At 36.4% G+C, this 25821-nt stretch overlaps 1 protein-coding gene across 7 annotated transcripts in view; it reads left to right on the forward strand.

Moving 5' to 3' along the window:
- Positions 1 to 25821, forward strand: part of mbc (dedicator of cytokinesis protein myoblast city) — a 122568-nt gene that overhangs the window by 78487 nt on the left and 18260 nt on the right. For 3 of the 7 annotated variants that reach the window (XM_083114517.1, XM_083114518.1, XM_083114519.1), the window contains 9 exons: positions 1097 to 1210; positions 2740 to 2991; positions 3793 to 3993; positions 5718 to 5853; positions 7151 to 7581; positions 8823 to 9038; positions 10130 to 10245; positions 17783 to 17902; positions 24209 to 24437. In XM_083114517.1, the coding sequence (XP_082970643.1) occupies positions 1097 to 1210; positions 2740 to 2991; positions 3793 to 3993; positions 5718 to 5853; positions 7151 to 7581; positions 8823 to 9038; positions 10130 to 10245; positions 17783 to 17902; positions 24209 to 24437 (1815 nt within the window). Of the gene's footprint in view, positions 1 to 1096; positions 1211 to 2739; positions 2992 to 3792; positions 3994 to 5717; positions 5854 to 7150; positions 7582 to 8822; positions 9039 to 10129; positions 10246 to 17782; positions 17903 to 19963; positions 20395 to 24208; positions 24438 to 25821 lie in introns of those variants that run through there. The other 4 variants (XR_014440952.1, XR_014440953.1, XM_083114520.1 and 1 more) reach the window with 3 other exon arrangements.

Below are 25821 nucleotides of genomic sequence, written 5' to 3' on the forward strand. Positions count from 1 at the left end.
CAGAAAAGCTGTTGTCTTTCTTCACTTCTTGGCGCCTCAAGGAAGGCACAAAAATTTGTGCACGCTCGAGACATCTGTTGGCCGGACTTGCAACTAACTCCACCTACCCAATTCATCATGAAAGTTCCGCCCGACTTAGTACGGGCCGGTAAAAAAATTACATTCAAACTCCTCAGGTTTCCGAGATAACTCGGGATAATATTTTGCCGGAAGAGTACCACATCCGAGATAATTCGGGTTAGTAAGGCAAGTGTTAAACCAAAAGAATCCCTTATATAATGGAAGTTGTCAATGTTACAGTGTTGTAATATAGCAACTTAACTGTGAAAAGAAGCAGTCTGTTTTATTTTTTTTTTCAGATAAAAAAATAACATCAAGAGACTTTGTGAAAAGAATGATGACTTTGAATTACCTGATGATATTTGGGATTCATAATTTTAAATAAAAAATAATGTGATCAAATTTTTTTTTATCTGAAATAAAAAAAAAAATGCTTCTTTTCACAGTTAAGTTGCTATATTACAACAATGTAACATTGACAACATCCATTATATAAATTCTTTTTGTTTAAAAATTTGCTAACCATTGTTATAACTGTATCTTTAGTCAAAATGAAAATAAATGTCTGATGAAAGGAGCGTGTGTTCTCCTGAAACGTCACAAAGAAAAACTGTTTTCTTATGCTTGTAATAACCGTAAACTACAGGAAAATAATTCTACAATGCAAGCAATGCGTACATACAAGAAAAACTATTAATTTTTAAGATTTGATATTTATTTATTTCCATGTTAAAGCATTAAATGTCCTGCCTCTGGCTGGATTGGCATAGAAGTCAAGCGTCTCCATTTTCTTCTGGTCTTCCAACACTCCTTTCTTTCCACGGTGTTCCAATCTTGTCCTCTTCTCCTGACGCTCTCCACTATCTGCTCTTTCCACCGACATCTTGGTCTCCCCCTTGGCCTTATTTCCACTCCTTGTGTATTGTATGCTCTTACTGACAGCCTTTCTCATTGCAATAGTGAATGAAATTCATGTCCCATCACAAGCCGTAAGACTGTATCTTGTTATATAGTGTTCTATCTTGTTTATTTACAGGGAGTGAAGTTTGTGAAAACAGTTTCCCGCTTAATGGAAAGGCTTCTTGAGTACAGATCCATCATCACTGATGAAAATAAGGAGAACAGAATGAGCTGCACAGTGAATCTGCTGGTAAGACTATCGACTCTTTTACACTTGTAGTATCTTGGTTACATTTTTTATGTATAGTATTCGTTCATTTTCATGTCAGAAATACAGTTAAATTCATTTGCATGTTTAAAAAAAATACTCCTTGTAATTGCATACTGATTGTGGCATTTTCCTATCCCCGGTTTGGCTGTTTTATGGTTTTGAGAAGCAGATGATGGATGTACATTTTTGTCATAATAAATGTAATCATAATATCTTACCTTTAAATGTTGTACGTATGTTTTTTATGTTTATGAAATTACACGACCCTGCATTTTTTAAATGAATTTGGATATTTTCAAATCGGTAGGTGATGCTGGAAGTATTTTGAATGCTGATCACGGAAATGACATGCATTTTTTTCCATCAAGTCAGGATTTTCCACAATTTCACAATCAAAATTCTCATTACATCTATCATCTAACGCAACCAAATAAATTTATGCAAGGGAAATTTTGGTTGTTTCCAAATCAATAAGTGATTCTGAAATTATTTTGAATGCTGATCATGAAAATGAAATCCATTTTTTCCCATCATATCAGGACTTTCACAATTTCCCAATTAAAATTCTCATATTCGCCATTCCATTACACCTATTACAGAACACATGAAAGGAAATTTATACAAGTGAAATTTCAGTTGTTTACAAACCAATAGGTGATTCTGGAAGTATTTTGAATGCTGATCATGGAAATGACATCAATTTCTTCCCATCCAGTCAGGAATTTTCTGTCACTAAGTTCAATATACCCACCATATTATAACATAGAGTTTTGGACATTTTTTGAAGGACATTTTCGTGACAATGTGTCGTGTAATGGTGGATTAAATGCTTACTATTCTATGTGCAATTTGTGCATTTATAGTTCAAAATTGGAGGATTTGTATGTAGAACACCAATATTTTACCACTATCTAAACAGAGCCATATATTGGGAAAATGATGCAACTACATATTTTATTATGAAATTAAGGCAATTAATATATTGCTGTTTTCTGAAAAGAACTAAACGTGATGAGTAAAAATGGATTTCATTTTTGGAATCAGAGACAACAGTCATCGGCGAGACTACCAAACCCATGCAGATCGATGTTGTTAGATATTAAGACAGGCACAGTGTGGTGAACTCTGTAGCATGGAGCTACATGTAAGGGCACATTGCAATCTGGGCAGTAGTAATGTGATTCACTGCAAATATTCTTGACTTTGGGATCTCTCGCACTGCTACACATTCCAAGCATCAAGCTGAGTAAGGTGCTGCTTCCAAGTGGACATTTACTGTACTTCGCGGCAGAGAGCTTCTCATGATTTTGTATGGGATAAAAAGAATGGATAGAGAAAAAGTAGGTTGACCTGAATATACCCACCCAGGATTATAAGGCAAGCCCTTAACCTATCTCACTGTCTTGATATTGAAATCCTTTTTTCTTTGTCTTAAGTTCATTTGAATAAACTGTTTAAGATAAATAGTTTGAAATGTTAAGCTTATGTCATTGATTTCTTCTCTACAGGACTTTTACAGTGAAATCAACAGGAAGGAAATGTACATTCGATACGTAAACAAACTGTGTGATTTACATTTAGAGTGCGACAACTACACAGAAGCTGCTTACACACTGAAACTTCACAGCAAACTTTTGAACTGGTCAGATGCCTCGCTCCCTCCCCTGCTGAAGAGCCAGAAGTATCCTCATTGTCAGACTCACCGTGAATTGAAGGAAGCCCTGTATTACGACATAATTAATTACTTTGACAAGGGCAAGGTTAGTATATCTTACATATGTCTTCATGTAAGCTCACGTGTGTTTCGTGGAAGTAATTTTGATGTGAGAGTGGCAAGCAAGGGAAATAATAATAATAATAGTGAAGTGTGTTTCATATATGTAGTGGAATTTTGAATTTTAAGGTTTTCAAGGAACTAAGGTGGGAAAAAAATTCAGTGCTAATGTAATTTTGGAGAAAATTTTAAAGTATTTTGCCATGCTGAGAACATCAAAATAAAATGTATTATGCAGGAAAATATATCCAGGAATGTAAAATCAGGATTCCATTGTATATATCGATGTACCACCTTGGTGGCCAAGTATCATTGGTTGGTCAATTCTGTCTTGTCATCAAAGATTCCGGGTTCAAATTCAAGCCTGGGCATGAGTGAGGCATAAAAATGACATTTTTAAAAATAAAAATAATCAAGGTTGAGTAACGAAAAAGTGACAGCAGTTGGTACAATCATTGTACTAACTATGAAGATGAAGGGAAAAGAGTCAACATTCAAAGTAAATGGCCATGGAAAGAACATCCACAAAAATTGAAAGATAAAAAATTGATTTAAAATGATTATAAACAGAGGAACTACTTAAATTCAGGGGCAAGAATAGTCTCAAAATCTTTAAAATGTTAATTTGAATTCAAAGATTTGCTTCACATTCAATTAAATGACATCACTTGCAATAGAATGTACATTTATGAGGATATCATTCAGTGCATGGATATTACCTGAACTCAACTTTATGTATTCTTTTTTATTTATTGGTATCTAACCAGTATGTTGTTCCTTTTAACAGATGTGGGAGTGTGCCCTGTCTGTGTGTAAGGAGCTGGTGAAACAGTATGAGGAGGAAATATATGATTATTTCCAGTTGAGTGAGCTGCTTAAACGGATGTCCCAATTTTATGATAACATAATGAAACAAATCCGCCCTGAGCCAGAATACTTCAGGGTTGCCTTTTATGGACGAGGATTTCCAGCCTTCCTTCAGAACAAGGTAAGATATTGAATTTGAGTTCCGTAGTTCAGTCGCAGGGTGACAACATTCTGGTATGCAGGCTAAGTGCATTGGACTCCAAAATCTCGGTACTTAATGGAATTGAACTTGGCAAAGTATTACTGGACATCTACGTGTAGTGCAATTGTGAAATTTGGCAGTATACTGTATGTAAGAGTAATTAGATAGGGACATGTGAATGGATATATGTTTATATTTGTTACCTCATTTAACTCAAGAAAGGTTGATTTATTTATATTATCCAAGGTATTAAAGAGGCTGAAAATTCTGAGCTTTGTTGATTAACTGTTGTGAGCTCTACCTGGTTCCAGAAGTTCTGGTTTTGTGACCCAGTGAGGTTCAGTGTCATTTAACTGTCGCCATTTCCAGCATCTTAACTTCCTTCATCTTCATGATGCGATGCTGTAAGCATTGGGAAGAGTATTGTGTTAAGGTTGCATGTTTCCACAATGCTCTTCTTGTCCTTGTGATTAATTTCGAAGGCCCACTGCTTTCATTCTTGTAGGTCATGGCATGTGAGACAAAGGTGCTATCACGTCACTGCATTGTTTACACTCAGCTTGTGGGGGTTCTGATATCCACAACCTGGTGGTGGTGAGCTTGGGGAGTGCTGGGCTGTGTGTGAGGGGCATTTTATGATAGGTCCACACTTCCTCTTACTATGTGCCATCTTTCGAGGGTCATGGTGCCAGGTGGGATGCTCCACCCAAGAGGTTTGCTCACTGAAAACATAATCAAAGAAACCCACATTATCCCTCAATGCTGCCAGATGTTGAAAATCATAACTCCAGCTGAGTGGACACAATTTAGTGACGTGATATCATTTCTGTCCCAGATACAAAAACCTACATTAATGTGGGATGGGCCTCTGAAAGTGACCAGTTACAAGAACAAGAAGAGCAATGTGGAAACAGAATTCTTGCATTCAATATTCTTTCATCTTCCTATGCTGTTTACGTAACCCTGCCCACTCCTTACACTCTCCAATACCTGATCTTTGCACCAACGTTTTGATCATCTTTAGTCTTATACCCTCTTTGTGCACTGTATGCTTTCAGTGAAAGCCTTTCTGACTCTGTCCTCTACATATGTCCAATCCAAACCACCTCATCTCTTCTCCCACTCTGTCAGATCTCCTCATTACGGATTCTACCACTTCTGGTTTTGCCTACTATACTTCTTAAGGCTCGGCTGGACCTTTGGCTTGCAAATGGGCAAATTTTTTCAAATTTTCCTCTCCATTCGAAAAACTTCTTGGATATTTCAAAATATGAAACATTACATCAGCTTAGAATTGCTTCTAGAGCATTGACGTGAATTTTCATGTAGTTTTCTTTCATTGTTGTCTAGATATTATCAATAGTTTAATAGACTTATGTAATCACAAAACTATTGATAATATCTAGACAACAGTGAAAGAAAACTACACGAAATTTCACGTCAATGCTCTAGAAGGAATTCTAAGCTGATGTAATGTTTCATATTTTGAAATATCCAAGAAGTTTTTCGAATGGAGAGGAAAATTTGAAAAAATTCGCCCATTTGCATGCCAAAGGTCCAGCCGAGCTTAAGAATCTTATATTCTCTACCTCCATTACTGTTACCTTTTTTTTTTGACTGTGTTTACATCTATGTTGAATATATAATTATTAGTACCTTTGGGCATTTCCTATAATATATTAATTATTTTTGTGTGTTTTTAGGTTTTCGTGTACAGAGGCAAGGAGTATGAGAGGTTGAGTGACTTCAGTAGCAGAACTATGAATCAGATGCCAAATGCTGAGCTCATGAACAAATTGACACCACCGGGGGAAGATGTATTAGAGTCCCCACATCAGTGTATCCTTGACACAAAGTAGATATATTTATCACTTCTTACATAAAAAATAAGTACAAAATATCTGTTACTTGCAATGTGTGTGTGTTTCAGTGACTTACTCAACCTTTTGCAAGAGGCCTGTTTGTTTTGAGTGTTTTAAACTGTTGAGGTGAATTTAAAAATATGTTTGTGTGGTGGCTAAGGTAAACGGAGACCAAGGTAAAATCATTAATCTAGAAGATACATGTCTGTTGTGTGTTGAAGAATTTTCTGCAACTAAGACAAGTTTTTATGTTACTTTATTAGTGTTGTGTTCCACACCATGGCTGTACGGTGCACGCAGGTTAGACTTTCCTGGGGGAAGCGTAACAACTTTTCTTTTGAGATTTCGGCCTGTGTATGGGACTGGTGGCCACACCCACCAGTGTGAGGAAACTGGGGAGCTAGGAATGAGTAGTGTAACGTGGTAATGGAAACCTGTGACGACGACTTGGGGTTCATTGTGCTGACGACACGTCACCTCGTAACTGGTTGGATGACTCCACCTCAGCAGGTGGGAGTGAGGATGGCAGTCGGTAGATAGGTCCTGACCCTAATGCATAGAGGCACATATTTTTGATAAATAAAAAAGCAAAATTTCATAACAAAAACAGTCGATTTTGGGTTCAAAAGCGGTAAATAAAATAAAATTTTGGTCTTATAGCGGTGAATAATCACATCAAAAGTGCTATAAGAAACGACATTTTGGTTTTAAAATTGTGAATATAATCCTAAATTTGATTTAAAAACTGCACTTATTACACAAAATAAACTTATCCCTTCTAATAGCACATTTATGTAGTGACCAGAGTATTAAGTTTATTCCTGTGTAAAGGGGGTCCATTTTTGCTTCTCAAATATTTACAGCAGAATTAATCAATTTTCCGTGAATTGCATAACTCACATGATATTTCAGAAAGTGTCGCGTCAGTATATAAACTGTAAATTTCGTGTTTAAGAGTATATTTCACATTTTGAACTTCATTTCGCATTATTTCGTGACAAAACAGGGTAGAAAAATGCACCTCACACCTTTCAGAAACATGAAAAATGAACATTACAGCATGTTATTTCATATTTCGTGTTTTCGTCAAAAATGAAATTTGCATGCCTCTTGCATTCCTTAGAATGCATTTTGCAGTTGTTTCCCTTAAGAGTCTACCTTTTGGCCGAATCGTAGTTGTCAACTTGTAATCAAAGGGTCTCTGGTTCAGTCCCAATTAGCCTATATGATCATAAAGTGGATTTATATTTTTGTTTTTCCTTAACAAAAGACAGATTTGCAAATCAACAAGGTGGATCCTGTCATGGATGAAAAGAAGCGACTCTCGGGCAAACCAATCAATGATCAGATTTTGAGGTACTACAGAGTGAACGACGTGCAGAAGTTTCGCTTTTCCAGGCCATTCCACAAGGAACCTCGAGATGCAGAAAACGAATTTGCCAGCCTGTGGTTGGAAAGAACGGTGCTTGTTACCTCATACCCACTTCCTGGCATTTTGAGGTGGTTTCCTGTCACCTCATCGGATACTTACGAAGTCAGCCCGTTGCAGAATGCCATCGAGACAATGGAAGCCACAAACAAGTCGCTGAGGGAGCTGATAATCGCACACAGAAACGACCCTACCTTGCAGCTGAATCCTCTGAGCATGAAACTGAATGGCATTGTAGATGCAGCTGTCATGGGAGGTGTTGTCAACTATGAAAAGGTAATTCAGAATCGTATAAACATGAAATAGAAAGTGGAGTATATTTCTCAACACCCACAGGTTCTTTCAACCAATAGAATAAATTACAAACAGTGAAATGAATGTGAAAAGGGGAAAAATATATTCTTATGAATTTAAATCCCACAGTGTAACTTTCTGAATGGTTTCTGTGCATTATCTGCTTGCATAAAGTTTTATCATTTTCTGAAAATACATTTTACATTTTCCGTTCCAACTGGTTTTATTTTTATGCAATATTTTAGATTTGTTCTTTATTTTCAATGTTGAATAAACTTAATTTATTTGATTAACATGAAAAAACGAAGACAACACTTATGTATTAGTATGTTAACTCATTATAGAATGTTCTGGAAAGTTATTTAAAAGCCTAGAAAAGTCAGAGAATTTGGTTTTCAAAAATGAGTGGGAAACCTTCATTTGTAGGTCTTACGAAATCTGGACATTTGTAACATTGAAATGTTGAGTAAAGTATGAAGTATACAAAACAGGGTGTCTACCAGTGAAGAAATTATGCTTGTGGTCAAGAATTTTTGCATTTTTTTTTTTACAGTAGAATGAATTTACATTGTTATATGCATGTACTGGAATTTGATAAATTTGAATATTTGGAAACCTAAAATTGTATTGAGCTGTAGTTAAGATTTTTTCAATTTGCTTCTTAAGAATTACATTCTTGTATGCGTCAGGTTTTGTAAAAATATTAAAGTAATGTGGCTATTCCCCATCAAGGATGAAGTCTGATGCATTACTTTTTACATGTATTAATAATTAAAGCAAGTCTAAATCTCTTGTTATAGAACAGCTTCAGTTTTCAGCTTAACTGGCCTTGTGGTGTGGGTTTTTAATTTAATAAAAATATATATTTTCTTAATTTCCGATTATACCTAAGTACCTAAATATTAAGAAATCTTTTTAAAAAGGTGAAGAAAAAGGACAGAAAGGTCATTAAAATGTCAAGAATTTTGGATTTGTTATTTTGGTAGACACCCTGTAAACAAGAAATACAATGTTTTTAACATGAACATTGTGGTAACGGAAACATTTAATTAAAAAGTCTGTAATTTAGTACATTTTATAAAGCCAGTACCGATACTACTTTCTCAAAAAATACTTGCAGTTATTCTCTACTCTGAATGTGCCGAGGGTTGTGTAAATCCTGTAATGTTAATTAACTTCATAGCAAATTGTGTATTTTGTAATGTCTTTTTTTTTTCTGTTAGGCATTTTTCATCCCAGAGTATCTGGAGAGTCACCCAGTAGATGGCACTCTTGTTTCACGGCTGAAAGATCTCATAGCAACCCAGATACCTCTCCTTGAAGTGGGGATCCAGCTGCACAAGCAGAGAGCTCCTCCGTCACTGCATCCGTTCCAGCAGCGACTCGAAGAATGCTTCAATGAGATGCAGGCCCATGTTGAAAAGAAGTATGGAAAGAAGGTAAGAAACAAATTAATTCTGGCAAATCTAGTGAAATTAATTCTCTCACTTTCGGATGCCTAGTTCGGATCCAATACCAGAAAATTTTAGGTCAAAGTTTTGAGTTCGAGAATCCAATTGTGGGGTTTGTATCCACTAGATCTGTGGATCTGGATGCAAGCTTCTATTTCAGTGATCCAGAACAATAGTCCAAATTCCAAATCTAACGATGTAGGATTCATGGTGGTTGCGGTAAACGCGGTTTGAAATTACTTACGTGAAATATCTTGTAAATTTCACGTAAGTAACGATGTAGGCTTGTGTACAAACAGGACTAATAACAAATGAAGACTTTCAAACTGAATGTAGAAGAACTATTACAACTCTTATGACATTGTACCCATGGAAGAAAATTAAACCTTCAGTTTGTGTCTCATTATCTTCATGTTATCTCTGAGATAGATCTAAAATTAATTTATCACAAATTAGGGATGGGACGATATGAAATTTTGGCCGATACCGATAAAGTACCGATATAAAATTTACCGATACCGATAACCGATATTCTACCGATCCGATATAAAATTAGAAATGGTCCTGGAAGAACCTGAAAGGTTCATTGACCTCCTTAAAAATGTGTGTTTCAAAGTGACTGCAGTGCAAGAGAAATTGCATATTTAAACATTTACTTTTTTAAAAAGTAGGGCATGGAGATTATCCATAAAAATTACAACAAAAATGGCATAATTTTGCACTAAACTATCAGATATTTATCGATATATCGGATCGGTAAAATAATCGGTAATTTTACCGATAAACCGATACACCGATATGCCTATATCGGCCGATACCGATAGAGTACCGATTAATCGGTCCCATCCCTATCACAAATTAAAAATGACTGTCATGTCGCAGACCAAGAGAAGCTTTGATCTGGAATCATGGATCTGAAACAAAATGGAATCAAAAAATGGAGGCAGGACTATGAACAGTTTTTTTAGGATGATCTTTTTATACAAGACCTCTCAAGTTAGGTCTCAAGTATTGAGTATATTATGATATAAAGAAGTACGTGGCAAGATATACAATGCTATTTTTTATTGTTTTTTCAGGCCTGCGATCTGAAGTTTGAAAGTCCACATGCTGTCACCATGAGACGGCAGTTTAGTCGGAATAATTCCAATACTGATGCCCACAGGTTGTCGGAAGTTAGTTTGGGTTCCTCTGAGTAAGTACATGCTTGTAATGTTGTCCAGCATTATCTTAATTTCTGGGTTGACGTTGGATATTATTATTGTAAGAGGCAATACATTAGAAATAACATGCTATTGGACCTATTGTATTCCAGTTTTTCAATTATGCAATATGTTGTAGGGCAAAGGAATTCCGGTATCACTTCCCACACATTGCTCAGTCATAGGAAAGGTGGTTACAGGCGATTGGTGGTTTATCTACAAGCAATGATTATGATTTCTTGTAATGTAGTTGGGTGTTGATTTGATATATGCATGAAAAAAGTTCCAAGATCGTTCCTACGTGTGGATTGACATGTCACTGTAACAGGCAGCCCAAAAAATATAACTGCGTTTTGAACATTTTAACAGTTGGGCTGAAAAGTTCATAGGCTGACTCATAGATGGCGTTACTAGAATTAAATCCATGTGATTTTTACTTAGTACTAACCTTCAAAAGATATGTGTATAAATTTCACAGCTGCCGGATAATTAGTTCGTGAGATATAGCATTGTGAGTGAAGCAGCTTTTGTTATTGTGAAAAAATGGATAAAAAAAGAATTTCGTGTGTTAATAAAGCATTGCTTTTTGGCGGAAAAAAATACTGTTGAAGTCAAGGCTTGGCTTGATAAACATTATTCGGACTCTGCACCAGGAAAATCAACCATTGAGAAGTGGTTTGCTAAATTTAAACGAGGCGAAATGAGCATCGAAGACGATGCACGCAGTGGATGCCCCAAAGAGGCTGTTACCGACGAAAACATCAAAAAATTCCACAAAATAATTTTAAATGATCGTAAAGTGAAGTTGATCGAGATAGCTGAGATTATTACATAGCGTTGTTGGAGCGTTTAAAGGATGAAATCACGAAAAAACGGCCCCATTTGAAGAAGAAAAAAGTGCTGTTTCATCAAGACAATGCACCGTGTCACAAATCAATGAAAACGATGGCAAAATTATATGAATTAGACTACGAATTGCTTCCCCATCCACCATATTCTCCAGATCTGGCCCCCAGTAACTTTTTCCTGTTTGCAGACCTTAAAAGAATGCTCGCTGGAAAGAAATTTAGCACTGATGAAGAGGTAATCGCCGAAACTGAGGCCTATTTTGAGGCTAAAGAGAAATCGTACTATAAAAATGGCATCGAAAAATTGTATGACCGCTATAATCGTTGTATCGCCCTCAAAGGCAACTATATTGAATAATAAAATCGAATTTTGTCAAAAAAATATTTTTTACTATGTTAGCCTACAAACTTTTCAGCCCAACTGTTACATGCATCCTGGGAATTATGATAGGGATGGTCAGATAAAATTGAATTTAGATACTGTATCTTGAAATTTGATACGTGAATTTCATGTAGATGGATATGAGATATTTACTTCATCATCACCTAGTAACCATCAGTAACTATCCAGATCATCTGAATATGCACAATTATTTTTTATGAAGAGGTTATATCAATGCAACATTTTCTCAAACACTATTTTAATGTCTTTTTGTGTGTAAATATTGGCTAATACAGGGTGCATCATGGGAAACGGACGGTTTTCAAATGGTGATCTTGAAGCCGGAAGAGGGGGGTAGAGATAAAGTAGGGTGGCATTGAACTCGCTCGGCCATGCCATTTTCGGCCCGGTTCGGATCGGCTTGGCTGGGCTCGGCAGGGGATGACAGCAGTACACGCAATGTCAGCTGCATTCATCATAAGGATGGCATCTTCATGTTTGCGAAAATGGCGAGCATGTTCCTGGCGAAGGCTGAACGTTGTGGATAATCTTCGGGTAACTTCTGCACGATCACAAGTTTGTACGGATGGATTTCCAAATCCTTGTGTAAGATTCGCCGTACTGTGCTTTCACTCAGCCTCAATCCGACAGAATGTCTCTGAGCAGAAAGTTATTGTTCGTGTTATTGTTTCTGACGATTTAAACATAAAGAAACGTAACGAGCAACCTTAGTTTTCCCTCTCGCTGAATGTTAACAAATGAATGCAACAGGCAGGTGGCACCATCCAACATGGAGGTTGCGGCAAGCTATTTTGGCTTCAGCTGACGTCACACACGCTCTTTCTATTTCTTCTTGCTGTCACCCCGTGCCGAGCCCAGCCAAGCCGATCCTAACCATGCCGAAAATGGCATGGCCGAGTGAGTTCAATGCCACCCTACTTTCATCTCTACCCCCTCTCCCTGCTTCGAGATTCCCATTTGAAAACTGTCAGTTTCCCATGACGCACCCTTTATATCTTTCAGCACCTGTTGTTGAATTGTCTCTCATACTGGCAATGTTATGTTTGTAATCTAACATACCCAAATAATACTGCAAAGTGTACTTACTGTGTGACCATGTAAATGTAATTTGCTCATACAATTTCAAACAACATTGTTTCTCCGTTCATCACCATTATTGTACTTTCTACTTACGAATTCTATTAGTGTCTGTATCTTGTAAAGAACATTATTAGAGGAGTAACCTTGCGGTGGTTTGGTTCACTTGCGTTTGACAGTGTCCAGTGTTGTCAAAAGGTAAAGGGGTAAGACATCATTGGAGCTTAACACCATGACCAGCTATGCATGGGGATTCTTGCATGACTAATTTTAGTTGGGGCATGTTGTTCTACACTTTAAGGTGCACAATTCGTAATTTGTAAATATACACTGCATAAGGTGCTTTGTGAATTGAAATGTCTATTTATTCATACTTCTACATTCTGCTTCATTTATGTTTAGAAAAGATATAAGGAAAATAAATGATTATGATATTCATAGAAGACTAGAAATATTTTAAATAAATATAGGTGAAACTGTATAAGTGCGCATGTCTATATGTATTCATCTTTTTTGGCAATGGCGTATGTCGACTTCGGTATTTGAAGTAGCAATTGATGTTGGGTAGATGATGAATAAAAATGTCTATACACCCAAATTGACATCATTAAAATCATCACCTTTATAAATAGTGCTTAAAGCATTACATCCTTCTCATCAAACATATATATTTCAAGATTCCAGCATTGTTTACATGCATTTTTTTTAATTGATAATTTTATAATCTGAATTTTATTATCCTGATCACTGTTTGTAACTACCAACAAATAAAATTGATCTGTGTCTAACATTATAGTAGATACAACATATTCAAAGTTGGTCCTCATTTCTACAATTAATCTCACCGTTGCAATTAACTCTTTCGCTGCGCTCGTCGCATTTATGCACAGCACGCCAGGTGCCTTGCTCTGCGGAAGTCGCATTATTGCGACTTCATACTTCCACTCGCTGCGGGTGTCGCATTTCCACAGTACGTCGCTTTTAGTAGCCTTCAGACATCTGTTGATACTATTTGGAACTATTTTAACTTGTAGTTTTTTTTATATCCGTATGATGTCGCTAATTACGCCTCCGTTTAGAATACGAGCGTTGAGTGCTCTGACATGTCAGTTTCTAATGCATGTTCGAATGTAAACAACATGGCTTCGTCAAGTCGTCAACACTTGTCTGATAATGATGTTACTCAACTGTTGAATCAGAAGGTGAATTAAGTTGTGACGATAATAGCGACAGTTTTTATGAGACTTCAAGTGGTGACAGTGATTGTGTAGTTTCTGATGAAGAATTTGTACCGCCGTCCGTAACATCATGGAGCAGAGTGCAAAGCAGCATTGATCTAGGTGCGGGAAGTTCGACACAGGCTAGTGCTAAGTTACTTGGTGACAGTACAGTATTTAGCACACCATTTTCTTGTTTTATCAAATATTTCCCCCGCTCAGTATTTGAACACACAGCAGAACAAACTGAAGTTTTCGCCACCCAGTATCTTGATACTACTTACGAATTTCCACGCCGCTCCACCACTCTGCGTCATCCCGTGTTTTGAGAAATACCATACCATCAGGGACTACAGAATGGTTTGCCAGTGCAAGGAATGACTTTTGTAATTTTCTATAACATATTTTGCAATGTAATTTTCTAAAATTATTCTTTCTAAATTTTTTTTTTTTTTTTTTCAAAATTTCAAAATTTTTGAAAATATCATACCACCAGGGACTACAGAATGGTTTTCCAGTGCAAGGAATGAATTTTGTAAGTTCTCTCTCATATATAACGCAATGTAATTGTGAAAATTATTTGTTTATAAAAAAAATATTTTTTCAAATTTAATTACGCAGCCAAGGGATATTGTGTGCCAGAGAATTCCGCAGCGAAAGAGTTAAAGGGGAAGAAAAGAGAGATGTTAGTAATGAAAGTGTACTGATTAGTTCTCACTTGCAGATAATAGATTAATATATTTATAGATAATACTAAAACTGAAACCGAAGGAGATTTCTGTATCTTTTATTTATTTTACCTTGTGCATTGGGAGAATGAAGAAAAACATAACAATTCCAAATATTATTTTGTGTCAGAATACAATAGTTATCCATTGTATCTAAAGGTATATGTTTGGCAATTACAATTCATTTTTCCATGCACTCGTTGTTCACGATTTGATTTCGCCACCTGCCTGGTAGTGTCGTCTGGCATCTACTGGCTTTATGCAGGTTGACATATGCATGCAAGCAGGGAAAAAGAGAAAAGAACCACGTCACCCGCAACAAGCCAGTACATGCCTGACAAAGCTATCAGTCAGGTTTGATCACGAACAAAGAGTGCAGAAAAAGAATGAATTGTAAGTTGTTAGAGTGAAGTACTTTTCCATTTCATATACAAAAACTAGAGGCATATTTTTGGTAAATAAAAAACAAAAATTTCGGTACAAAAGCAGTCAATTTCAGGTTCAAAAGCGGTTAATAAAATGAAATTTCGGTGTTACAGCTGTGAAAAAAATGGATCAAAAGCAGTACATAAAATTACATTTTGGTTTTAAAATTGTGAACATGATCCAAAATTTGATTTTAAAACTGCACTTATTACAAAATAAACATATCCCTTCTAATAGCACATTTATGTATATTTACAGTAGAGTTAATCAATTTTCCGTGAATTACATAACTTGCAGGATAATTCAAACTTCAGAAAGTGTTACGTCTGTAAATAAACTCTAAATTTCATGTTTAAGAGTCTATTTCGCATCATTTCATGACAAAACTGTAGGAAAATGCACCTCACACCTTTCAGAAACATTAAAAATTAACATTAGAATGTGTTATTTCACATGCCCCTAATAATAACACTTCAAATCACATAATTATATTGTGCTCTTATTCATAAATGTACTGTGTAAAATTTGTGGTGTAAATTCTCTCAAGTGCAGAAATCTCCTTCATGCATTCATTGGATAAATTGAGGCTCTGTCTGAAAGGTACAAAGTATGGACTTGAAGTATGGTCTTAGCGGAAGTGACATCACCTAGTACAGTTTGAAAGCGCCAAGAACAGAAGTATGCAAGTGCACAGCTTGCAGTACAGACGGGAGCTGACTAGGTCATATGATTTCCACACTCGTTGTTCATTTGTTTAAAATCACGGAGGTAGAAAGCCAGCAACACAGGTTAAATATACATTATGGGCCAGCAAGTTGTTGGTTAAAGTTCTTATGTTGTGTACGAACATTTGAAAATGCTATGTGATTTCTATGGTGAAAAACAAGTGTGTATAATGTGGGGAAAACAACGAGTACTCAGTTTTATCTACTGATCATATTTGGTGCTGCAATCGAAGTGCAATTCGAAAGACTTTCACTTCCAGTCCACGACTTGAAGACTGCACTGCGAGACCATACTCGGAGGATGCTCGCTTCAAGTACGGTCTTTCTCCTTTCGGACACGGCCTGAGAAAACATGAAGGGAAGCAATTTCATTCCTCCATCAGTCCGGAAACTTATTGACTGAACTACTTAGTACCACAGCCTTTAAACCTTCGTAGTCCTCAGTTGATATGAGGTAAAAAGGTGGGGAAGTAGAAACATGAATCTGCCTTCCATCGAGTGGTAACATATATCTATCAAACCGGTTGAGTAGTGGAGAAGTCAGTTAGAGAGCTTCTCACAGTTTGGTCACACCAAGGGAAGAGAAATAGATCAAAAGGAGTGCTGCATATGAAGCGTGTCATTGACAATAAATATTGCAACCTAAAAATTTAAGGTCTATGATTGATGAGTGGGTAGGCGTGGAAGTGTCACTGAATCTGGATTTGCTTGTCACTGGAAGCAAGGATAGAAGAGAAGAGTCCTTACGTCCTTTCTCATTGTTTTTGGTTGGAATGTAATCCTGTTGCATGATATACACTTTTTATGTATACAGTACTGTTATTTGGTCCTTCTTTATGCACTTATTTTCATTTTGAAGTTGCACTTTTTCAAATATGGGTTCTTGACATTGTAGACCAGAATACTGCATGGGACCACTTTCGCTCACCCATACTTGTTCGAGTCTCCCACCCTCGAGTGTATACAATGAAATATCATTTTAATGCGACAATAATCGTTGACAAATAAATGTAAAGTATCCATCCTGGCAGTTTCAGCCCACGATAATCTGTTTCATTTTCATATATCACTGTGTATTGGCAAGATAGACTAAACTACATTTTAACATGGAGATGATGTCTATGTTCACTTAACTTTCAATTTTAATGTGTCTTTCACTTGACGATTGATATTTGAGAGCCCCCTACCACAAACACATTACAGTTATATGTGTACTACTGGGTTTTGAGTATATACTGCTTGTTTTGCCTGTTTGAGCGTTATTCGCTCGAGCGAAGAAGCTCTCGATTCCATTTGCTATCTAGCGTCATCCGTGTGAACCATTTGGCACTTGAGCAGCACCACTTTGTTACAGATCTTATAGTTCTTACATGCCAATAGTTTTCAGAGTAATCTTCCACATTATATATTATATATAAATTTTTATTTTAGCCATAATTATTACATTTAATTTTATATTGGATTTCAGAAAGAAAGGCCATTCTTAACACACTCAAGTTTTTATGATTTATTCTTAATATTACAAACAATGTTCTGTAAATAATTATTTCAAATACTAGCACAGATTTAGAAATAAACGATTGGAAAGAAGCGCAATTGCAACTTGAGTTGGCTCCTAAAGCAAAATATTTTTAATTATTACGCAGTGAAAAGCATTAGCCTTTACTGTACACACATAAAGTTCTAAACATGTGCTTATGTTTCATTGCTAAGAAATTGTAGCAGTTGTTTTGGCTTTGAAATAAGCCATTTTATTTGCATGGTAAGTGACAGTTTAATGTGCTCCTGTAGGTGTTGCACCCATGGCAGCAAATGTAACTAATAGAAATTGAAAATTATAAGGAATTTGAGTAATTTTGCAATATTTTGTAATATTTACTTTACCTGAGCAAAGCACCTTATGCAGCATTTAATGTAGAACTGAATTATTATTTTTTTCATTGTTTTCTCTTTGTGTCCACTCCCAGATTTAATTATTATACTGCTATTTCCTGTGTTTATTATTACTTTATGTTGTTCTATCATTTCCTTTTTATTTTTTCTTTGCATGATTTTTTTTTTGTTATAACAACAGCGCAAACATATATGTTCTTTTTGCATGCACAGAGGCAGTAGGTCCCGTGTGTCGAGTTTAACCAGATCACAAGTTGCCACTCTCACAAAAAGTCTTGCAAGCTTCAACTTCTCACAGAGCTTCTCAAACCTCAACGCCACATCCACAGCCAGGTAAGGGAAGCCTCTCACACCCTCCGAGATACAAACTGCTTTTTTTGTATTAATATATGGTGATGCATGTCGTTACTTTTAATTTAATAACAAATAATTTAGGGAAAAAGTAAGGTGGTGTCATCTGAGGAAAATACCTTGAACCTTGATACATAGTGCAGCTACTAAGTTTAGTATTGTTGTACTGCCTTGTGTTGGACTGCATGTAATTACAATACCACTATTATGTGTCAGAGGTAAACTATAACAAACTTGTAATGTGTTGGTGGTGGTGGTAAAAAATTGAAGCCTTCTCTTATTCTGTAAATATAAAGGTTTGCCATCTTGTTAGCTTCATAACATTGACCTACCCTATCAGAATGTTATACTTTAATTTTCTTGAGGAACATCTTGTCTTTATGTAACGCATATGTTCTCATTGGTTACCAGTCGGGCAATTGTTGGAAACCCTTCCAAGTTTTTATACCAGTCTCACCCTCTTTTTCAGTGATTAAGAGTGACTGACCTTCAAAAATATGTACGAGGTCAAATCGAAAAGTCTTTGCCCCAATTTTTTTTCAGCTGAAATAATAAACGTGTAGGGAAATCATAATGCAGGATTTTTCTTTGTTCCTTGCACTTTTTTTTCCACGTAGTCACCTCAGCAGTTCAGGTATTTGTCCAGAGATGCCGTTGTTGTAGAATTTGGCCGGTTGATCGTGGAACCACCACCGGACAGCGGTCTTTGCTTCGTTGCTCTGTCCTGCCAGGAACTTCTTCAGTGGACCGAACACGTGGAAATCACTGGGGGTGAAGTCTAGACTATACTGTGCATGCTCCAGAATCTCCCATTCGAATGACTGAAATCTGTCGGACAATGTTTTCCATTCTGAGCGCGGAGCGAGGATGCCCTGACCGCTCGTTGTTATGAAGGTTTTCTTGGCCATTTTCAAACTCACAACACCACCACCGCACACTTCTCAAAGAGAGACACTTGTCCCCATTTCCTTGCTGCATTTCCCTATGGATCTTGATGGGCGTTCGTCCCGTGCTCCATAGAAAATAAATAACACTTTGCTGCGCATACAATGTGGACGTGTTGAGTACTACAGCCATCTTTGCAAACTGACAGCAGCGAGGAGCAGCCGAGAGTTAACGCTGGACCATTCCAAGAAAAACCTATTGCATTGAATGTATCTCTCCGTTTCTCACTCGCATTAATATTTGGACTGAAAAAAAAATAGGGGCAGAGATTTTTCGATTTGCCCTCATGAAATGCTTTCAAGATCACTTGGCAATGCTATTTATGGTTGGAACTTCACCATTCATCATGCTCTTAATTATTTTGTCAAGTACTGAATCTTGAAATACACCATATCTACAAATTATTGGACGATTTTATAATACTACAGTTTCACTAATATTGAACGGACACCATGGGAAAGAGGAATGTTTGGCATTATACATATGGCCCACGTGTGACACGGCAGATGTCCAGATGCCCATTCTTGCCAAATCCTCTCAAGCATGTCTTGTGTGACGATCCCAATAGTGGTGTTGCTGCACCTTTGCAATTCTGACAGTGTCTGTGGAAATTGAGGAACGTACTTTGATGAAACCCCACAGGAAGAATCGCTCACTGGTCTGGTGACAAAGGAAACCACCATCGTAGACGTCGCACACAACATGCTTGAGAAAGTTTGGTGAGAATGGACTACTGCCTGGACATGTTGGGAGCACATCGAATGCATTTAAGGTCTGTAAAACTTCAAATATTCCTCTTTCAAATTATGCTAATGCCATGTATTTCTGTTCATTATTGGTGAAAATATAGTCGTACAAAATTAACCAACAATTTGTGGACATGGTGTATGTTAATGTGAGGGACAATGTCATCAGCAAATAAAATTACTGCATTTGGTAGTGTGTAAGTGTAAGTATTTGAAACTTCTTGAGGTGTAATGTGTTATGCCAACATGTAGGCACCCATAATGTACTATGAATAATATGATGTAAAATTTGTGATTAATTTGGTAATATTTATGACTATCTTAATTTCACTTTATCTTTTCTTGTTTCTAGGTCTCACTCAATCTTCCTTCCTTTACGTCCCTTATCCTCGTTGTCCCACAGCAAGCTAACGTCTCACAACCTGTTCTCCTTTTTGAACCATCTCAGCTAACTGTATTACATATTAAACAAGCAATGAAGGTAGCAGCTGAGTGAAGATTGTCAAGAAGAAGTTCTTCTTCATTACATTGAGTTTGCACATTGCGTAGAAAACTGTGAAGGCTTGAAATATGTATAAAAATATAATTTTCTATATTAATTTCTGGAAGAATTCCTGTGATTGTACATTCCTAACAGTTTCTTGAAATTGCAATGCAAGTTTGATTAATGAGGAAAAACTTGAAGCTTTGATGTGACAATAATCACTTTGCCCGTGTTGTGTTTGCTGCACCTGAATTTCTTCTCTTTATTTCTTCATCCATTGCTGTGCCTGGGTGACTCCATCTTGGTGCATTTGGTAAATATACTATGCTAAATTTTGATGGTCCCTGCTCCCTTTTTTCCAGTTGTAAGAAGCTTATATACATTGTGTGCGGTAGAATAGCCGTCCCTTAGCCTATTTCCTGAATGCTGTGGCTTGGCTTGGTACACATTTTATCCAGAATTTTGTTTTCTTTCAATCCTTTTATGCTACTACGTTTGGAAACACTGAAAAAAACAGAATTGTTTTTTAGAGCATTTTATTTGTCGCAGGAAAATTCAACACAATCTGTAGCTTTTGGCACATTGCATTTATCTTTACTGTGGTCAGTGTTCTTAATATCGGAATGCATTCTGTAACAGTATTACAGTAACACAAATTACTCCCCCTAACATATAGGAATGGACTAATAAGGTCATCAATAAATTAATTTAATACGAGATGTATTCAGAAAGTAAGTACCGAAAGGGTGTGAGAAATAATTTAAAATAGTTTTGTACCTTTTTTTATTTGAACTGCATTAGACGTTAAACTACTTTTCTACGTAGTTTCCACCATTTTTCAAGCATTTGTCATAGCATGGCACTAGTTTTTGTATGCCATCGTCATAGAATGTTCCTGCTTGTGATGAAAGCCATCCATGCACTCCTGCTTCAATGTCATCATCCTTGTCGAAACGTTGACCACAATTTTCGATTCCAGGCGATCTGTCACAATTGTTTTCTTGAAATTTGTGGAAATTCCATGGAAAGCGACGATATTGTGAAGCGTCGTGTTTTCACAAATTTCCACGTCGACCGCACGCACCAAATCCTCGGTCACAACAGATGGCTGACCGCTTCTTGGTTCATCGTGAATTGTCTCACGACCTTCTTTAAACATAAAAAAAAGACCTCTCACAGTTGACAGTGGATGTCTACCGGTTTCACGTTTCTTGCATTGAGCAAACAAATCACAGACCGGACTTCACAGTCGGCGGGCCGATTGATTTTCTTAAACATTTCAAACCTTCATAAACCTATGAAGAGAAAGCATGACCTGCTCCCACGACTGCCTGTGGCTTACTAACAGATGAAGGACGTCAGCGAGAACTCACACGGTCGCGACTGCAGCACTACAGCGGCAATATTTGCAAACGGTACTTACTTTATGAATACGCCTCGTATAATGATTCCAGAGATACTGATTGAAATGATCTCAACACTGATAAAACACTTTCATTGTTTAGTGGATTCCTTTGGTCTATTGTTGTTCCAATCTTGATTGTTTCATAATTTCTAATAAATTCTTATTATTATATTGTTTAATTTATTCTGTGCTCTTGACAAAAACACTGTAAAGTACTTTTTGTTTACATTGGTGTTTTATTATAAAATGGCTTTCGTTACACAGACATTTGAATTTATCAAGGTTACAAGTTTTCTATTGCTTCTTTAAAAATGTCTTTTACACGAGACACAATGCCATTGATATGGATGTGCCTTTAAACAAGATAACGAAAATTAAACTCTAGTAATTAGTAAAACATTTGTTGCTGTCAGCAGTGTTTCTGTAAGTTAATTTTATGATGTGCTTCTTCAAAGGAAAATTTTAAATGTTCACATCCAGCAGTTCTTCATTTTTAAATAATATTAATTATTGGGAAGACTGCAACGGTTTGAACTGATTTTGAACTTCTCATCTTACCCACATTTTTGTACAACATTGAAAGCAAGAAAAAATTAATGCTGCAAAATGTTTGTTTCTGTATCTTCTGCTCTTCAAAGATATTTGACTTATTCGCTCAATTCTTACAACTGATGATATTCATCTGACTACCATGCGAGAGCCCCAGTGGGGGAGAACCGGGATTTTTCCCACCTGTTCAAGCAGCTCTGGCACCGACCCTGTGTCGTATAAAGTGGGTATCTGGAGGAAACTGGAGAGTTAAGGCAGCCAGGGGTGTGGTGCTGATCACATCACCCCCACCTTCGCCCATGGTCAAGAAAGTGTGCGGCCCTAACTCCACACCCCCCTGTACTCCTGCATGGCTTGGTGCAAAGCACAGGGAGAACGCTTTACTTTTATGGCATTTGTTTACAATTATCATTAATTGGTATATCATTCAAGGTGTTTCTAACCAGATCATGTAAAAACCATATTTTATTTCTATTCAGCTCTTTTTATAGTAAGTATACGCTGATTTTATATATTTTTCTGTTCGTTTTGATTCAAGAGGTCCCAGATTTGGTTCTCAATAAAGACACATTTCACTGTGGTTCAAATTAGGCGGCCACTCTTTTTTAAAAAATTGAAACTCGAAAAATCATTTTTTCAAAACAAAATGGCCATCCGTAGTTTGAATTCCACTTTAGCTTCTGTGTTCAATCTCCGTTAGTCTATCAGAGTATAAAGTGGCCTGCACTGTGTTATGATTGGCTCAGTGGAAATTTTGCCAGCAAAATTATGTATGTAAAAGTTCCCGATAATTATAACCAATAGTATATTCATTACCATTATAAAAAGGCAGAACAGGACATGTGCTGCTCTTACCTATGTTGCATGGCTTTTAGGCTTCTCAAATGCAATTCAAAGGTAATTGTTTGTACCTCGTTTTTTCTCTTTTCCTGCATGATTCTGTTACTAGAATAGATTTATTCTTCATTTGGAATTTTGCAGATCATTATTGTTACATGATTTTACTATGTATCTTTGTAAGGAGAGAGTCACTTATTTGTGTTCAAAGTAGTCAAGGAATATAAAAAAATATTTTTTATTGAAATCACTTTGTCACTCAAAATACTATTGATGTGTGTGTGTGTGTATATATACAGGGTGGTCCAAAAGTCCCAGAACGGTCACATATCATGAGAAATACACATCAAATCGGAAAACGAAAAAATACGTGTTTAATAAGTGAAAGAAAGCTATTCAATGATATCACACTTGATTCCCCACCCCCGTTCCCTGGAATGGAAACCCTCATTTTGTAGTGTAAAATCGGAAAGAGTACTTCATTCCGAGTCCAACGAGCTATCAACCATCCTCCTGGCTCAATTAGGAACGGAGATATAGCGATTTTAAATTTTCGCCCCCCCAAAAAAAAAATCAAATCCAAAAAAATTTTCAAAGGACGCTCTGCCCCTAATTGAGGTAGAGTGAAAGAGATTGCAGATTCGGAATCTGCACGTCAAGACCTTTCAATAGAGTATATTGAAAGAGTATATTGAAAGGTCTTGACATGCAGATTCCGAATCTGCAACGCTTTCACTCTAGCTCAATTATGGGGGTGTGTATTTCTCACGATATGTGACCATTCCGGGACTTTTGGACCACCTGGTATAATGTTCGTTACAAAATTCTATTTTTTAAAAACATATACATATATGGAAATATTATTCATATTTTCTTTACACATTCACCACAACACATATTTATTATACTTCTAACTAGAACTTAGCTGATACATTTCAACTTTGCCATGCCAGAGCTTTTGTTCTAAAATATTCGTATATATTTGTGCAAAATTAAAATGTAATAAATTTGTTACTTGTAAATAAGTCCAGTGGTTCAGATCTCACCTTAAACTGCAAGTCCAGCCCCAATTACACTCTTTGCATAAAGTGGGCCGGAACAAAAATTGTTGCTTGATCCTAGATACATTATGCTTCTTGTGTGATTAATATATGTATATTTTCGTTGATATAATTGTTATTAAAATATAGCTAACACAACTAATAGAAGTTATATTATGTGCAAAGGTTATTGCTATCAGTGCAGATATTTAAATTTTAATGTTAATTTATGTGTTGTGCATAATTTGTAACTAACGGAACTTATTACCTTTCCTTCTGTAGGAATTCCGTTCATGCAAAATCTTCCTCGCGGGCTCAGACCATCTTCATCAAACCCAACGCATCCCCCTCCCTCTCAAAGTCAAACAAGAGAGAAAAGCACAAAGAAAAGAATCGGGGTTCTACATCTCGGAAAACGATGAGTGCCCAGGTCATTCCGACGGGGAACAGCCACTGGTACACTGACCACGAGATGCCCAATTCGGCGCCTGTTATTGAGCTTCGCCAAGAGGTACGTCGCCAGTATTTTGTTATTCCTTGAGCTTTCGTGTGGTGTGATAAGTAGCTTTTGGTGGGGTGGACGGAGGTGTAGTTCAGGTTGTGCAGGTGTAATAGCTGTAGTGGGTTGTCTTTTTGCTTTTATGTATATATTTGTTCCTTATTTTATTTGCAAGAATTGTAGGATTTTTAAGTTCTTAATTATGCTTACACAGCATGTATTAAAATATTTGGAGCATGCTCGTATGAGGCTTTCTTATTTTAAATGCCGAGTACATCTTATGACGTTATAATGCACCATTGTGTAATTGGCAGAAATAATATATAAAAAAATTCAGGTAATTATTTTGTATAAATGCCTCTCACAGAAAACCCTATGATATTAATGGATTAAAAATTAACTATAAATTAGTGACGTATTAGAGATTTAATGCCTTTTTGAAAGAAAATGTTAGGTCACGTTAGTTCTGACATACAGTGTGTTGGTGTAGCAGCAAAGTTTCAGGTTTTTTGATGTTTACAATGTTCATTAGCATTAGTTTATTAGATGTTACACTGTCATCAGTAAGCCATTTGGTAAAATAGAATATGTATTATGCAACTTTAACTATAATGGGTAAGGATTGAGAGCACAACATGTCAATATATTGGTACTGAAATTTGAATTCTTTCTCTCCATGCCTTTTAGTGGCTTTACTTTTTACTTGAATATTTTTTGCATGGCATATATTTCCTTAGAAATTGTCCACTTAGAAAAGAGAGAATTTAACAAAGTGTGTATTAATTTGATAAAATTGGAGTTTTAACAAATCTGCTCGCTTATTTCTTGGTGTCCATTTTATTGATGTGAAAATATTTTCTATTATCCATGAACTAAAACTACAGAATACATACTGTACTTGCTGCATTACTGACAGGTAAAACCCTTTTGCATTGTTCCTGAAGCACAAATTGATACTTGATAAGGAACTTTTCACAGGATTTCTATTTTCAAATTTTTCCTGTGCCGTGAGCATGTTTCTGTCTGAAGTGTAGGTTAGTTCTTGATAAGTGCTAGAAATCGATACTTCATTTGCTTGAAGTTACCGATAGAAAATATGCCATCACAATGAGAAAATTGGATCACATATCGGATAACAATAATACGAAAGTTGACTCGTGTTAAATGACATGTATGGCAATGAAACTTTGCAAGAAGGTGCTGTGTTGTGTACTTGGTAGGATCTGGACTATGTATTTTATTATAGTTTATGAGAGCTTTCTTCCTACCTGAAACTTGAAAATCAATTTCAGCTCAAATTTTATATTCTTAAAATGCCTTTTCTCTTAGAATTAAACTTCCTTGTTTTCTCTATAGTCTTGCATTTACTGTGGAAGCTATGCATGGCAGACAAGTA

The sequence above is a fragment of the Lepisma saccharinum genome, chromosome 29 (genome assembly GCF_977018435.1).
Source record: "Lepisma saccharinum chromosome 29, izLepSacc3.1, whole genome shotgun sequence".
NCBI classification, from domain to species: domain Eukaryota; kingdom Metazoa; phylum Arthropoda; class Insecta; order Zygentoma; family Lepismatidae; genus Lepisma; species Lepisma saccharinum.